This window comes from Nomascus leucogenys, chromosome 13, assembly GCF_006542625.1.
Source record: "Nomascus leucogenys isolate Asia chromosome 13, Asia_NLE_v1, whole genome shotgun sequence".
Classification (NCBI taxonomy): domain Eukaryota; kingdom Metazoa; phylum Chordata; class Mammalia; order Primates; family Hylobatidae; genus Nomascus; species Nomascus leucogenys.
In genome coordinates, this window is record NC_044393.1 from 77,547,132 (window position 1) to 77,564,411 (window position 17,280).

The following is a 17,280-nucleotide window of genomic DNA, read 5'->3' on the forward strand; positions in this document are numbered from 1 at the left end:
GGCCGTCGGTGTTTTTCACCTACTGGGGAGGAGGGATATGTGCTCTCTGACTCCTTCAAATGTTTTCTACAGCAGAGATGGCAGTCGAGATTAATACACACGCCTCGTCTCACTCCAGAACACAATGACTCAAAACCGCACGACGTGTACTTTTGGAAACAGCTCCGCGGGAGAGGACCCGGGACAATCCCCAAACCCCGTTGCCCGCGGGGTGGGGCCGCGGACGTGCGTCCCGTCGTGTGCGTCCCGGGCGTGCGTGCGGCCTCCAGTACGCGTGCGCGTGCCTTCCGGGGGCGTGCTCGCGGCTATAAGGGGCGGAGGCTGGGTGGCCTTGCTCCAGGCTCTGCGGCTGACGGCGCTTTTGTCTCCGTTGAGTTTTGTGGCGGGAAGCTTCTGCGCTGGTGCTTAGTAACCGACTTTCCTCCCGACTCCTGCACGACCTGCTACTACAGCCGGCGATCCACTCCCGGCTCTTCCCCCGGAGGTGAGCGGCCCTGTGGGCTTCCCCGGCTCCCCACCCCCATCGCCAGAGTGCTCGCCGCGCTAGCAGCCTCGCGTTCCAGGGCTGGGGGTGCGCCGCCGGGATCCTCTCTCCTCGCCCCCGCCCCATCTGGGGTCCCCATTCAGCCGTCAGCCCTGTTTTGTCCTGAGGTGGTCCTAACTAGGATCCACGTGGCCCATCCCACGCCCACAGGTGCTGAGTTAGGCATCCCTGCCATGCCCTCCCAAAGCACCTTCACGATCTCCTTCCTGTCCCAACACTTAGCGTGTTGCGTGGTAACTACCCTTTGTCTATAAGGTTTGCCATGTAGCCCTAGTATCTTCCAGGGTACTTAACACATTGCAGATATTCATGGTATGTTTGTTAAATAAATGAACTTGATAGATTTGACCCTCAAAGATTTATTTGGACTTGCAAAAAGTTTGTAGTTAACTCCAATCTGTGATGTGGGAGAGACTTCTAGGCAGGTTGCTTTCTCTAGGGCATGTTCTTATATTTCCCATTACCCACCACCCCCCTGCAAAAGGACTGGGCCTATTTCAGGAAGGTGACTGATACCTGCACTGTAGCACAAGGGTTGTGCATTGTGCCTGCAGGAACAAAATTTTCAATAAAGTAAAAGTTTGTTTGTTTTTGAGACGGAGTTTCGCTTTTGTTGCCGAGGCTGGAGTGCAATGGCGCGATCTTGGCCCACTGCAACCTCTGCCTCCCGGGTTCAAGCGATTCTGCCTCAGCCTCCCGAGTAGCTGGGATTACAGGCATGTGCCACTATGCCCAGCTAATTTTTGTATTTGTAGTAGAGACAGGGTTTCACCATGTTGGTCAGGCTGGTCTCGAACTCCTGACCTCAGGTGATCCACCCGCCTCGGCCTCCCAGAGCGTTGGGATTACAGATATGAGCCACCGCGCCTGGCCTAAGAAAGTAAAAGTTTTAAGAAGTGTTCTTGAATTAGTCCAAGAAGCAAGACTGGCTCCACAGCCATGAAGTTTGCAATGTAAAATATTCTTAGAGAGTTGCTGTGCAACTTCCTGGTCCCTGTGTCCCTCACTGGCTAAGCCTCTCCCTCAGCCCTGTGAGAGGACAGAAGAGTCAGGGCTGGATGCATGCATATCCCCAAAAGGCTATAGATTCATCCTCTCCTCTTTTTCCTCAGGGTCCAGAGGCCTTTCAGAAGGAGAAGGCAGCTCTGTTTCTCTGCAGAGGAGTAGGGTCCTTTCAGCCATGAAGCATTTGTTGAACCTCTACCTGTTAGGTGTGGTGCTGACCCTACTCTCCATCTTCGTTAGAGTGATGGAGTCCCTAGAGAGCTTACTAGAGAGCCCATCGCCTGGGACCTCCTGGACCACCAGAAGCCAACTAGCCAACACAGAGCCCACCAAGGGCCTTCCAGACCATCCATCCAGAAGCATGTGATAAGACCTCCTTCCGTACTGGCCATATTTTGGAACACTGACCTACACATGTCCAGATGGGAGTCCCATTCCTAGCAGACAAGCTGAGCACCAGTGTAACCAGAGAACTATTACTAGGCCTTGAAGAACCTGTCTAACTGGATGCTCATTGCCTGGGCAAGGCCTGTTTAGGCCGGTCGCAGTGGTTCACGCCTGTAATCCTAGCACTTTGGGAGGCTGAGGTGGGTGGATCACCTGAGGTCAGGAGTTCGAGACCAGCCTCGCCAACATGGTGAAACCCCATCTCTACTAAAAATACAAAAGTTAGCTGGGTGTGGTGGCAGAGGCCTGTAATCCCAGCTACTTGGGAGGCTGAGGCAGGAGAATTGCTTGAACCCAGGGACGGAGTTTGCAGTGAGCCGAGATCGCACTGCTGTACCTAGCCTAGGCCACAGAGCAAGACTCCATCTCAAAAAAAAAAAAAGAAAAAAAGCCTGTTTAATGCACAGGTGTGAGTGGATTGCTTATGGCTGTGAGATAGGTTGATCTCGCCCTTACCCCAGGGTCTGGCATATGCTGTGCTTTCCTCAGCAGTATGACTCTTGACATCTCTTAGATGTCCCAACATCAGCTGTTGGGAGATAGTGATGTTTTCAACCCTATTTCCTAACATCTGTCTGGGGTTCCTTTAGTCTTGAATGTCTTATGCTCAATTATTTGGTGTTCAGCCTCTCTTTCACAAGAGCTCCTCCATGTTTGGATAGCAGTTGAAGAGGTGTGTGGATGGGCTGTTGGGAGGGAGAGGATAGAGTGTTCAGTGCCCATTTCTCATTTTACATTTTAAAGTCCTTCCTCCAACATAGTGTGTATTGGTCTGAAGGGGGTGGTGGCATGTCAAAGCCTGCTCAAGTTATGGACATGGTGGCCACCATGTGGCTTAAATGATTTTTTCTAATTAATAAAGTGGAATATATATTTCTACTGTGTGTCATTTTGACTTCTGCTCTTGAAATTCGTGGTAGGGAGGGTCTTAATTTCTAGACCTGAGGTTTAACATCTCAATCCTTTGGAGCAGGAAAGTGCTTAAATCACTTTGTTTAAAACACAGTATCAGTAGACTTCTGAATTTGGAAGCAGTTGGATCTGCCATGTATCAACCAGTTATGTGAGCCTAGGCCATGACTATTGCAGGCCTGTCATGACTAGATCTGTAAAGAAGAAGAAAAATGATCACCACTTCCAGCCCCTCTCCTTGAGTCTCTGGGGCAAAGAGGGCTATCAGTTCAGGGGGCCATGGCCTTTTTCTTCTGTACTCTTCAGCGTGTTTTACTTACCCACCAAAAAGGCTGCTTAATTCAGATTGTTCTCAGAGTCAGTTGGTAAAGTGTCCACACCACACAGATGATTATATCTGCTCTCCCAGATCTAAGCAACTTGGCCTTTACTCAAAAGTTGGAGGGTTTTTTTTCTTGTATCTACCATTCTTGTACTCCCTGTCCCATGTACAATTGTATTCACTCCTTTGCCCGTCACAATATATTTATTTACACTCCCATCTGGGCGTGTGCATCATTTTATTAACTTGATTGACTTTTGCTAAAGTACAGCAATGGAGTACAGCGTCTTCTGTTAAGCCAGTTTTGCTTCCTGAGTGTTGTTAAAGTGTCACTACCCTAGAAGCCTGTAGGTTAAGCATCACTTTCATTTATTGCACGGTGGTTGTCACTAGTTATTTATCAAGTATTTCCAGTTTCCCACCTTCCAGGTACATTGTAAGTTGGTCCCTTTGTGGCTGGCAGGGCTTTGTTAGCATAGTACTACTCTCAAATCTATTTGGCTTTTTCTCTGGTTTCAGAGTTTCATGTGCCAGTAGTTACCCTCTTCTAGTCATATTTCTTATATTTGATATATTTTCTCATTCTCATGCCTCTAATTTGGGGTATTTTTGAACCTTCAATTGGAGAGCCTGCACCTTAAGTCTCTCCTCCAAGTGGCTTAGTTTAATTGAAGTGATCTGTGTGCCACCACCCCCTTGTGGTTGGATGAGGCCATGTCATTAGTTCTGGCCAATGAGCTGTGTGAGTGGTAGTGGCTTGCGTTAATTCTTCGTGAGAGCATTTCAGTGCTGGAGAAACCTGCGAGGCCCTCTTTTTGCCTCTGTGCAGTGACCAGCAATGCTTCCTATGGAACTGTTCATTAGTGTGGGTCCTGGAATGAGGATGCCATGGCACAGGGCCCTTAATCTGTCCGATCTGACTGTGATGTGGGAGAGACTTCTAGACAGGTTGCTTTCTCTAGGGCATGTTCTTGTATTTCCCATTACCCCCCACCCCCTGCAAAAGAACTGGGCCTGTTTCAGGAAGATGACTGATACCCACACTGTAGCACAGGAATTGTGCTACTGATATCTGGGGGTTTTGTTAACTGAAGTGTAACTTAGCTTATCCTGACTGGTACATTGTGTACAGCACCTATTGGATGCCAGGCATCAGCTAATACCTCATCGCTACGTGCCTCAAATGTACACAACGTATTGGGAGGAAAGCATGTGAACAAATAATGTGTCATAGTTTTATGATAGAAATATGTATACAGGATAGTGGGTACATAAAGTTATTTGTAGGCAGAAGAGGGGTGTTCAGGAAAAGCTTCTTAGAGGATCTCAATTTTTTAAAAATGCGTAGGTTATAGGCTGCTGGCCAACTTAGGAAAAGGTGTCTCAGTGGAGGGAACAATGGGAGCAAAGGCATGGAGATGAGCCTATGCACAGCTCGTTTAGAAAACTGCAAGTGCAGGCCAGGCGTGGTGGCTCACGCCTGTAATCCCAGCACTTTGGGAGGCCGACGCAGGTGGATCACCTGAGGTTAGGAGTTTGTGAACAGCCTGGCCAACATGGGGAAACTCCATCTCTATTAAAAATACAAAAAATTAGCTGGGTGTGGTGGCAGGTGCCTGTAATCCCAGCTACTCAGGAGGCTGAGGCAAGAGAATCACTTGAACCTGGGGGTCAGAGGTTGCAGTGAGCCAAGATGCGCCATTGCACTCCAGCCTGGGCAACAAAAGCGAAACTCCATCTCAAGAAAAAGAGAACTGCCCGTACAGGGCAGGCACAGTGGCTCGTACCTGTAACCCCAGCACTTTGGGAGGCTCTGGCAGGAGGATTGCCTGAGCCCAGGAGTTTAAGACCAGCCTGGGGAACAGAGCAAGACCCCGTCTTTATTTAAAAAAAAAATCATTTAAAACAAAAATTTTTTTTCCATTCAGGGTCTCATTTTGTTGCCCAGGCTGGAGTGCAGTGGTGGGATTGTGGTTCACTGCAACCTCCACCTCCCAGGCTCAAGCAATTTTCCTGTCTCAGCCTCCCCAGTAGCTGGGACTACAGGTGCACACCACCATGCCCAGCTAATTTTTGTATTTTTTGTAGAGATGGAGTTTTACCATGTTGCCCAGACTGTCCTCGAACCCCTTGGACTCAAGTGATCCACCTGTCTCGGCCTCCCAAAGTGCTGAGATTACAGGTGTGAATCACCGCACCCGGCCCACTACCCCCCCAACATTTTTTTAAGCGTTAGCTGGGCATAGTGGCGCACACCTTTAGTCCTAGCTACCAAAGGGGCTGAAGTGGGAGGATCACTTGAGCCCAGGAGTTTGAGGCTGCAGTGAGCCATGATCATGCCGCTGTGCTGCAGCCTGGGTGACAGAACTAGACCCTGTCTCTCTTTTTTTTTTTTTTTTTTTTTTTTTCGAGACGGAGTCTCGCTCTTTCACCCAGGCTGGAGTGCAGTGGCGCGACACTCCAGCGGCGCGATCTCGGCTCACTGCAGGCTCCGCCCCCCGGGGTTCACGCCATTCTCCTGCCTCAGCCTCCTGCGTAGCTGGGACTACGGGCGCCCGCCACCTCGCCCAGCTAATTTTTTTTGTATTTTTAGTAGAGATGGGGTTTCACCGTGTTAGCCAGGATGGTCTCGATCTCCTGACCTCGTGATCTGCCTGCCTCGGCCTCCCAAAGTGCTGGGATTACAGGCGTGAGCCACGGCGCCCGGCCCGACCCTGTCTCTTAAAAAATTAAGGCTGGGCACGGTGGCTCACACCTGTAATCCCAGCACTTTGGGAGGCCAAGGCAGGTAGATCATTTGAGATCAGGAGTTCGAGACCAGTCTGACCAATATGGTGAAACCCTGTCTCTACTAAATTACAATATATACAAAAATTAGCTGGGCATGGTGGCAGGCATCTGTAGTCCCAGCTACTGGGGAGGCTGAGACGGGAAAATTGCTTGAACCTGGGAGGCAGAGGTTACAGTGAGCCGAGATAGTGCCACTGCACTCCAGTCTGGGTGACAGAGCGAGACTCCATCTCAAAATAAATAAATAAATAATAATAAATAAATAATTTTTCAAAGTGCAAGTACAAATTTTAAATCTTACTAGCTTGTGGCCTGAACTCTAGTGCCACCTAGTGGACCCTAAAGAAGGGAATATTTTATATACTGTATGCTGTGTAATGCTTTCTGAATTTGAATGACACTACCTCTGAAGCTTAAGATAACTATGAGAATATTAGGGGCTGGAAGATAAGATCTAGCCCAGCACTGTCCAATAAAAACATAATGCAAACTACATATATAATTTAAAATTTTCTAGTGTCCCATTAAGGAGTAAAAAGAAACCGAAGGTATTTTTAACATATTTAACGCAATGTATTCAAGATATCATTCCAAAATATAACATAAAGTGTTATTAATGAGATATGTTAAATACTTTTTTTGTGATACTAAGTTTGTATACTGGTGGGCATTTTATACTTAAAATATGTCTCTACTTGGATTTGCCACATTTTCTTTAGTTTTTGTTGGTGGTGTTTTTTTTTGTTTTTGTTTTTTTTTGCGAGTTTTGCTCTGTCGCCCACGCTGGAGTGCAGTGGCGCAATCTCGGTTCACTGCAACCTCTGCCTCTGGGTTCAAGCAATTCTCGTGCATCAGCCTCCTGAGTAGCCGGGATTACAGGCACCCACCACCATGCTGGGCTAATTTTTTTTTTTTTTTTTTTTTTTGGTAGAGATGGGGTTTCACCATGTTGGTCAGGCTGGTTTTGAACTCTTGGCCTCATGTGATCTGCCTGCCTCAGCCTCCCAAAGTGCTGGGATTACAGGTGTGAGCCACTGCGCCCAGCCTGGATTTGCCACATTTTAAATGCTCACCGGTCACATGTGGTAGGTTAGTGGCTGCTGCACTAGATAGTGCTGGCCTAGCCCAGTCTTTATACTGCTGAGGAAATTGGCAGAAGATGACTAGGTCACTTAGGCAGTATTATTGAGCTAATTAGTAGTCAGTTCCCAGAATGCAGCTCTATTCCCTCCTTCATGCTTTTCTTTCTTCTTTTTCTAAGACTCTAAAATGCAGTATAACAAAGGATGTCAATAATGAGCTTTGTCACTCCCAGGACGTTCGTAGGTGGAACATGTTCTTATTACTATTTCCTTTTAGATTATGTCCATACGCATGGGGATTTTTATTTATTTATTTATTTTTTTTTTTTGACAGTGCCTCGCTCTGTTGCCCAGGCTAGAGTGCAGTGGTGCCATCTCAGCTCACTGCAACCTCCGCCCTCTGGGTTCAAGCGATTCTCCTACCTCAGCCTCCTGAATAGCTGGGACCACAGGCACCTGCCACCACACCCGGCTAATTTTTGCATTTTTAATGGAGACGGGGTTTCACCATGTTGGCCAGGCTGGTCTTGAACTCAGGCTGGTCTGACCTCAAGTGATCCACCTGCCTTGGCCTCCCAAAGTGCTGGAATTACAGGCGTGAACCACCGCACCCAGCCAGGAATTTCTATATTGTTTTAATAGCATGAATGCAATTTGGCCTCTTGTTTTCTTTTTTATTTACCATTATAACCTGTGGAATTAAATAATTAATAAAAGTAGGTAGTCCAATGTAATCTGAGGAATTCTAATTTGGAGAACATTATACTCATATAAGACTTATTAGCAAAATATAATGTTAAATAAATACTATATAAACTTCTCAGGCTTTAATAGATCTTAGGTGTCCAGGGGTGACAGAAATTAATAATTGGATGGAAGAATACAGAGAAGGCAAGACAATTCATGCTGGAAATGTGCTAAAAGTGCTTCAAAGGGAAACTATTACCCAGTAACCAAAAAGAAACCTGCTTTCCTCTCCCTTTTTATGTAAAGCTTTCCCTTCTTTTTTGGATATTTCTTCTTGGTAGTGGTGGTGGGCTGCATTTGTTGGGGTTAGTATATTAGTTGTTGATTGTTGTGTAACAAATACACCTTAACTTAGCAGTTTCAAGCAATTATTGTCTCATATAGTTGCTGATGGTCAGGAATCTGGGAGTGGCTTAGCTGCATGGTTCTGGCTCTGAGCCAGAACCTCTCATGAGGTTGCGGTCAAGCTGTTGGCTGGGACTGCAGTCATCTGAAGTCTCATCAGCAGCTAGAGGATTCATTTCCAAGTTAGCTCACATGGCTGTTGGCAGGCCTTCATTCCTGGATGGCTATTGGCTGGAGGCCTAAGTTCTTCACCATGTGGACTTCTCCACAAGGCTGCTCATGACATGGCAGATGGCTTCCCCTTGGGTGGAGTGATAGGAGGGCGAGGGCCAGGGTGAGGGTGGTACGGAGAGAGAAAAAACTACCAAGATGAAAGCTGCAGTGCCTTTTATAACCCAATCTTGGAAGGGACATATCACTACTTGTGCCTTGTCCTTTCAGTCACACAGACCAACCCTGATATGTTATGGATAGGGACTTGGAGACTGCTCCAAAGACCAGGAGGTGACAATCACTGGGGTCCTCTGGGAGGACCTTCAGTTAGGCCACCACAGTTGCCTTTTCCTTTTCAGGTCACTTACAAGGGTCTTTGTTGCTATGGAAGTGGATGTGGGCATAATCAAAGGATACATGTCGTACAGGCCTTTATTATATAAACCTCTGCAATAAAACAATGAATAACATATCACTGCCAAGACAGTTATACAGTGTTAAATTGGAATGGAAAGGAAGGAATCAGAATTTCATGTGATAGAACACTTAAAGTCTGCCTGTGCACACGTATGAATATGCATTAGGGAGAAGTAAAAAAGTGACCTGAAAATCTTCCTAAAGTAATATTGTCTAGAAAGTTTGAGCGGTTTAACTGTGGCTAACAAGATTTCCTGAAGATAAAATGTTCCTGGGGCCTTAATAGTTACAAGAACTTTACCAATCAAGAAAGCAAATGTATAGGAGTCTAAAACTTACTTAGTTTTGCATATTCATTTCAGAGTACCAATTATAACTTTATTTCTTTTTAATTTTTAAAAGTTTAGAAAAAGAACCAATTACAATGTTAAAAGGAAACAGGAAGGATAGATTTGGGGCCAATTATATTCCCATTTGGGTTTTTGTTACTATAAAAATGGGAATATTAAAGATTTTTAAAAATGAGTGTGGTAATAGAGTACAAATCTGCAAATGATGAATCAGCAATTATATTTTTATATCAAACAGGGTATGTTTGTGATATTGATATAGTATTAATGCACTGTGAATTTATTGATTTATTTTGAGATGGAGTCTTGCTCTGTCGTGCAGACTGGTGTGCAGTGGTGCGATCTCAGCTCACTGCAACCTCTGTGATATGGTTTAGCTGTGTCCCCACCCAAATCTCATCTTGAATTCCTATGTGTTGTGGGAGGGACCTGGTGGAAGGTAATTGAATCATGGGGGCAATCAATTCTTTCCTGTGCTGTTCTTGTGATAGTAAATAAGTCTCACAAGATCTGATGGTTTGTTTTTTTTTTTTCGAGATGGAGTCACTCTGTTACCCAGGCTGGTGTGAAGTGGTGCAATCTCAGCTCACTGCAGCCTCTGCCTCCCGGGTTCAAGCGATTTTCCTGTCTCAGCCTCCCAAGTAGTTGGGATTACAGTTGCCTGCCACCATGCCTGGCTAATTTTTGTATTTTTAGTAGAGAGGGGATTTCACCATGTTGGCCAGGCTGGCCTTGAAGTCCTGACTTCAGATAATCTGCTTGCCTCAGTTTCCCAAAGTGCTGGGATTACAGGCGTGAGCCACTGTGCCCAGCTGAGATCTGATGGTTTCAAAAAGAGGAGCTCCCCTGCATGAGATCTCTCTTTTTGCCTGCTACCATTTATGTAAGATGTGACTTGCTCCTTCTTGCCTTCCGTCATGACTGTGAGGCTTCCCTAGCCATATGGAATTGTAAGTTCAATTAAACTTCTTTTCTTTGTAAATTACCCAGTCTCGGGTATGTCTTTATCAGCAGCATGAGAATGGACTAATACAGTAAATTGGTACCAGGAGTGGGGTGTTGCTGAAAAGATACCTGAAAATGTGGAAATGACTTTGGAACTGGGTAATAGGCAGAGGTTGGAACAGTTTAGAGGGCTCAGAAGAAGACAGGAAAATGTGGAAAAGCTTGGAACTTTCTAGAGACTTGTTGAATGGCTTTGCCAAAAATGCTGATAATGATATGGACAATAAGATCCAGGCTGAGGTGGTCTCAGATGGAGATGAGGAACTTACTGGGAACTGGAGCAAAGGTAACTCTTGTTATGTTTTAGCAAAGCGACTGGTGGCATTTTGCCCCTGCCTTAGAGATCTGTGGAAGTTTGAACTTGAGAGAGATGATTTAGGGTATCTGGCAGAAGAAATTTCTAAGCAGCAAAGCATTCAAGAGGTGACTTGGGTGCTGTTGAAAGCATTCAGTTTTAAAAGGAAAACAGAGCATAGAAGTTTGGAAAATTTGCAGCCTGGCAATGCAATAGAAAAGAAAATTCCATTTTCTGAAGAGAAATTTAAGCCAGCTGCAGAAATTTGCATAAGGAAGGAGGAGCCAAATGTTAACCCCCAAGACAATGGGGAAAATGTCTCCAGGCCATGTCAGAGTTCTTCACAGCAGTCCCTCCCATCACAGGCCCAGAAGCCTAGGAGGAAAAAGTGGTTTCATGGGCTGGGCCCAGGGTCCCCAAGCTATCTGCAGCCTGGGGTTTGGTCCACTGCATCCCAGCTGCCCCAGCTGTGGCTGAAAGGGGACAATGTAGAGCTCAGGCCCTGGCTTTAGATGGTGCAAGCCCCAAGCCTTGTGGTGTTGAGCTTCCATGTGGTGTTGAGCTTCCATGTGGTGTTGAGCCTGCAGGTGCACAGAAGTCAAGAATTGAGGTTTTGGAACCTCCACCTCGATTTTAGAAGATGTATGGAAATACCTGGATGCCCAGGCAGAAATTTGCTGCAAGGGTGGGGCTCTCATGGAGAACCTTTGCTAGGGTAGTGCAGAAGGGAAATGTGGGGTCGGATCCCCCACACAGAGTCCCTACTGGGGCACTGTCCTCCAGACCCCAGAATGGTAGATCCACCAACAGCTTGCACTGTGTGCCTGGAAAAGCCACAGACACTCAATGCCAGCCTATGAAAGCAACCAGGAGGGAGACTGTACCCTGTAAAGCCACAGGGGCAGAGCTGCTCAAGACCATGGGAACCTACCTCTTGTATCAGCATGACCTGGATGTGAGACATGGAGTCAAAGGAGAACATTTTGGAGCTCTAAGATTTGACTGCCCTGCTGGATTTTGGACTTGCATGGGGCCTGTAGCCCCTTTGTTTTGGCCAGTTTCTCCCATTTGGAATGGCTATATTTGTCCAATGCCTATACCCCCATTGTATCCAGGAAGTAACTAACCTGCTTTTGATTTTACAGGCTCATAGGTGGAAGGGACTTGCCTTGTCTCAGATGAGACTTTAGACTGTGGACTTTTGAGTTAATGCTGAAATGAGTTAAGACTTTGGGGGACTGTTAGAAAGGCATGATTGGTTTTGAAATGCGAGATCATGAGATTTGGGAGGGGCCAGGGGCGGAATGATATGGTTTGGCCATGTCCCCATCCAAATCTCATCTTGAATTTCCATGTGTTGTGGGAGGGACTGGTGGGAGGTCATTGAATGATGGGGCAAGTCTTTTCTGTACTGTTCTCGTGATAGTGAATAAGTCTCATGAGATCTGATGGTTTTAAAGAGAGGAATTTCCCCGCTCAAGCTCTCTCTCTTTGCCTGCTGCCATCCATGTAAGATGTGACTTGCTCCTCCTTGCCATCTGCCATGATTGTGAGGCTTCCCCAGCCACGTGGAACTGTAAGTCCAATTAAACCTCTTTTCTTTGTAAATTATCCAGTCTTGGGTATGTCTTTATCAGCAGCGTGAAAACAGACTAATGCACTCTGCCTTCTGGGGCTCAAGCAATTCTCATGCCTTAGCCTTCCAGGTAGCTGGGACTACAGGTGTGGACTACCACACCTGGCTAATTTTTGTATTTTTAGTAGAAACAGGGTTTCACCATGTTGGCCAGGCTGGTCTTGAACCTCTGCCTCAAGTGGTCCACCTGCCTCGGCCTCCCAAAGTGCTGGGATTACAAGCATGAGCCACCGTACCTGGCCTGCACTGTGAATTTATAATCCCAGTGATTAGATGTGGATATTAATGTTATTCATTTCCTTTTTACCTTATTTTATGTTTGTTTTTAATAATAATAATTTTGTAACATTTGAAGATATAAATATCCTTAAATACTTTTACAGTCATGTTAAAAATTCTTCAGATTTCAAAAACAATGAAAAACTTGATAATGCATTTGGGAATTGTAGAAATATGAGAGAGTCCTAATTTTGAAAATGAGGCACTCTGATACAGGTCAGTTGTACAAGGACGTTAGTACATTAGTACTGTTGATACCTTCATGTTTGGCAATTATAGTCAGGTACTTCTTTTATGAATTTAAAATTAGTAATTTATTTTATGACCTACTTTTCAGGAGCTGTTATTGTGAAAGTCTTTTTGCTACTATGAGTTTTATCCAGTCAGAAACAGGAACCAATTGTGAACAATTACTTCTATTGCTGCAAACAATTTTTAAAAACCTGCCAAATGTGCAATGCCTTGCTATTCAAAAGAAAAAAAAATTCATTGGTTTAACTCCATAGTTTTTTTGTTTTTGTTTTTGTTTTTTTGAGACGGAGTCTTACTCTGTTGCCCAGGCTAGAGTAAAGTGGCACCATCTTGGCTCACTGCAAACTCCACCTCCCAGCTTCAAGTGATTCTCCTAAGAGTAGCTGGGATTACAGGCCTGCGCCACCATGCCCAGCTAATTTTTGTATTTTTAGTAGAGACAAGGTTTCACCATGTTGACCAGGCTGGTTTTGAACTCCTGACCTCAGGTGATCCACCCACCTTGGCCTCCCCAAGTACTGGGATTACAGTAGTGAGCCACTGTGCCCCAAAAGAAAAAAAAATTCAAATTTCATACCTTAAAAATTATCTCCATGAGATCAACACCTGTGGAAAGAAAAGAAAAAAGAAAACATTATTTCCTTCAAACTAACCTGATAAAGATTGGAAATACTATAAATCCTCAATATTTAAAACAGTGTAGTACCAGCATGTGAATAGACAGATCAAAGCAATGTAAAATAAATTCTGAAATTGGCCCATTATAGTTAACACTTTTGATTATGAGAAAGGTGGCATTGTCCTCATGAATCTCAATGAGGCTTAAACTGACCAGCCTATTTAATAGCACAACCTTCCACCACATCCATCCCCAACATTCCTGGTCCCCCTTATCCTGTTCTTTTCTTTCTATACCACTTACCACCTCCTAACACACTATATAATTATTTATTGTGGTTTTTTTAATTGTTGGAATCCCCTCGCATAAACATAGCCTTTTTATTTTGTTCACTGATCTATCCCAAGCATCTAGGAAAGTGCCTACCATATATAGTAGATAAACATTTGTTAAATGAATGAATCTCAAATCAGTGGTGAAAGATGTAACATCCTATACAATAAGTGACACTGGACAATTGATAGCCATCTGGGGAAATACAGACAAACACATTGGTTCTAGACTTTACATCACACACCAGGAAAAAATCTAGATGGATTAAAGGCTTAAATAGAAAGATAACAACCGTAAAAGTCATTCAGGAAACCATGGGGAAATGATTGTATAACCTTGGAATTGGGAAACTTTGTCAAAATATCACACAAAAATCCAAAAGCCATAAATGAAAATATTGATAAATTTAACTACCAAAAGAAATTACTCAAGGCAAAAACACAGTAAACATATTCAAAGACAAATAAAAAACTAGGAAAAAGTCACAACTCAGTCTTTCCAATATAAAAAGATTGCCTATAAAATAGATAAGAAAAAGACCAATAGCCTAATAGAAAAATTGGCAAATGTTATGAACTAAAAATTCATAGAATAAAAACCAATGAGATAAATGAAAAGATACCCAATTAAAATTACATTGAGATATCATTTTAAAAACTTTCAGCCTGATAAGTTCAAAAGCTTGATGACATACTGAGATGGTGGATTTATGAGAAGCACAAACTCTCAAACATTGTTGGTGGAAATTTAAATTTGTGTACTTGTTATGAAGTGCATCACAGTAGTATCCATTCGCATATACACTCTTTTTTTAAAAAAATATTTATTTGTTTTGAGACGGGGTCTCACTCTGTTGCCCAGGTTGCTTCTGGCATCAGAATAATATCCTATTACTGTCAAGTGGCACCGCCCCCCTCCCCCGCCGCCATTTCTTCAAAGGCTGTGATAAGTTTTGCACAGATGAGGGCAGCAGAAAGGAGGTAGTTGCTACTAGACACCATCCTTCTCTGTATATTCCACACTGACCTTGCTCTAGGCAAAGGCCCCCACCACAAAAACAATAGGGTCACTGCTGAACACCAGCTCTTACACCTACCTCGCTGATGCCCAGAATGGAAAAAGAACATAAAAACAATAGGGTCACTGCTGAACACCAGCTCTTACACCTACCTCGCTGATGCCCGGAATGGAAAAAGAAGTGCTGATTTTCTTTTTCTTTCTTTCTTTTTTTTTTTAGACAGAGACTTACTGTGTGGCCCAGGCTGGAGTACAGTGGCACAATCTTGGCTCACTGCAACTTCCGCCTCCCGGGTTCAAATGGTTCTTTTGCCTCAGCCTCCTGAGTAGCTGGGAATACAGGCACATGCCACCACACCCGGCTAATTTTTGTATTTTTAGTGGAGACAGGGTTTCACCATATTGGCCAGACTGGTTTCAAACTCGTGACCTTGTGATCCTCCCTCCTTGGCCTCCCAAAGTACTGGGATTAAAGGTGTGAGCCACCACACCCAGCCAGAAGTGCCAATTTTCATACATCCAACTGGGAAGTGATCTGATGTTGGATTCTTTTTTCTTTCTTTCTTTTTTTTTTTTAGACGTAGTTTTGCTCTTGTGGTCCATGCTGGAGTGCAGTAATGGCACGATCTCAGCTCACTGCAACTTCCGCCTCCCAGGTTCAAGTGATTCTCCTACCTCAGCCTCCCAAGTAGCTGGGATTACAGGTGCCTGCCACCATGCCCAGCTAATTTTTTATATTTTTAGTAGAGATGGGGTTTCACCATGTTGATCGGGCTGGTCTCCAACTCCTGACCTCAGGTGATCCACCCGCCTCAGCCTTCCAAAGTGCTGGGATTACAGGCGTGAGCCACTGCACCTGGCCCTGTTTCTCTTTTTAAATATACAATTTTAGGATCCCTTTTTTTTTTTTTTTTTTGAGATGGGAGTCTCATTCTGTCACCCAAGCTGGAGTGCAGTGGCACAATCTCTGCTCACTGCAACCTCTGCCTTCTGGGCTCAAGTGATCCTCCCACCTAAGTCTCCCAAATAGCTGGGACCACAGGGCGTGCCACCACACCCGGGTAATTTTTGTATTTTTTGTAGAGACGAGGTTTTACCATGTTGCCCAGGCTGGTCTTGAACTCCTAAGTTCAAACAATCCACCCACCTTGGCCTCCTAAAGTGCTGGGATTACAGGCATGAGCCACTGCGCCTGGCCTTATTATACTCTTTATTGTAAATTTCGTATGACCAGTTGATTCTTACCGAAAGCTTTTGTTGATTTTTGTCAAACGCTGGTATTTCTAGCCAACGTATGGTTGCAACTGACAAGCAAGTATAGTTCTGACATGATGAATATTTTTTTTTTTTTTTTTTTGAGACGGAGTCTCGCTCTGTCACCCAGGTTGGAGTGCAGTGGCGCGATCTCGGCTCACTGCAAGCTCCGCCTCCCGGGTTCACGCCATTCTCCTGCCTCAGCCTCTCCGAGTAGCTGGGACTACAGACGCCCGCCACCACGCCCAGCTAATTTTTTTGTATTTTTAGTAGAGACGGAGTTTCACCGTGGTCTCGATCTCCTGACCTCGTGATCCGCCCGCCTCGGCCTCCCAAAGTGCTGGGATTACAAGCGTGAGCCACCGCGCCCGGCCCTGACATGAATATTGGTTGATATTTTGATTTACATTAATGAGCAAGGCAAAAGTGAAATAACAAAATTGTGTATTGGAACTTTACTCATTTGTCAATGACATGGGCAACTTCTTCACTAAATTAGGTAACAGTCTTCAAATACTGGAAGGCTATTTTCTCAGATTTTTCTATGCCCAAAATACAATAGCTACAGACACATCTTTAAGTTTAATCTGCATGATTAACATTTTCTCCATCACTTTAGTTTAGACAATCAACAGAACAATAAATCAAACCCTGATTTGTAGCACTTGCTGATTTCAAGCTAGCTAACAACATGAAGTTCCTGAACACACCCTGGGAAGAGATATGCAGCAGCCCACCACTGTATACTGTTTCTTTTCTTTTCTTTTTTTTTTTTTTTTTTTTGAGACAGAATCTTGCTTTGTCGCTTAGGCTGGAGTGCAGTGGCACGATCTTGGCTCACTACAACCACCACCTCCCGGATTCAAGCGATCCCCCTGCCCCAGCCTCCCAAGTAGCTGGGCTACAGGTACCCACCACCACACCCGGCTAATTTTTGTAGTTTTAGTTGAGACAGGGTTTCACCTGTTGGCCAGGCTAGTCTCAAACTCCTGACCTGAGGCGATCCACCCACCTTGGCCTCCCAAAGTGCAGGGATTATAGTCATGAGCCACCAAGCCCGGCCAAGTTTATATCATTTAAGTTTTAAAGGCTGGGCACAGTGGCTCACGCCTGTAATCCCAGCACTTTGGGAGGCTGAGGCAGGCGGATCACCTGAGGTTGGGAGTTCCAGACCAGCCTGACCAACATGGAGAAACCCTGTCTCTACTAAAAATACAAAATTAGCCGGGTGTGGTGGTGCATGCCTGTAATCCCAGCTACTCGGGAGGCTGAGGCAGGAGAATTGCTTGAAGATGGGAGGCAGAGGTTGTGGTGAGCCGAGATCATGCCACTGCACTCTAGCCTGGGCAACAAGAGCGAAACTCTGTCTCGAAAAAAAAAAAAGTTTTAATAATTGCAGTGTTTAACAACTGGTTT

At 45.0% G+C, this 17,280-nt stretch overlaps 1 protein-coding gene across 1 annotated transcript; it reads left to right on the top strand.

The window, feature by feature from the left end:
- Nucleotides 1–295: 295 nt before the first annotated feature.
- HILPDA (hypoxia inducible lipid droplet associated) lies at nucleotides 296–2,875 on the top strand. Its single transcript, XM_003261295.4, has 2 exons — nucleotides 296–484; nucleotides 1,657–2,875. Exon 2 carries the CDS (start codon nucleotides 1,725–1,727, stop codon nucleotides 1,914–1,916), a length of 192 nt encoding a protein of 63 aa, XP_003261343.1. The 5' UTR covers nucleotides 296–484; nucleotides 1,657–1,724; the 3' UTR covers nucleotides 1,917–2,875.
- The last annotated feature ends 14,405 nt before the right edge of the window (nucleotides 2,876–17,280 follow it).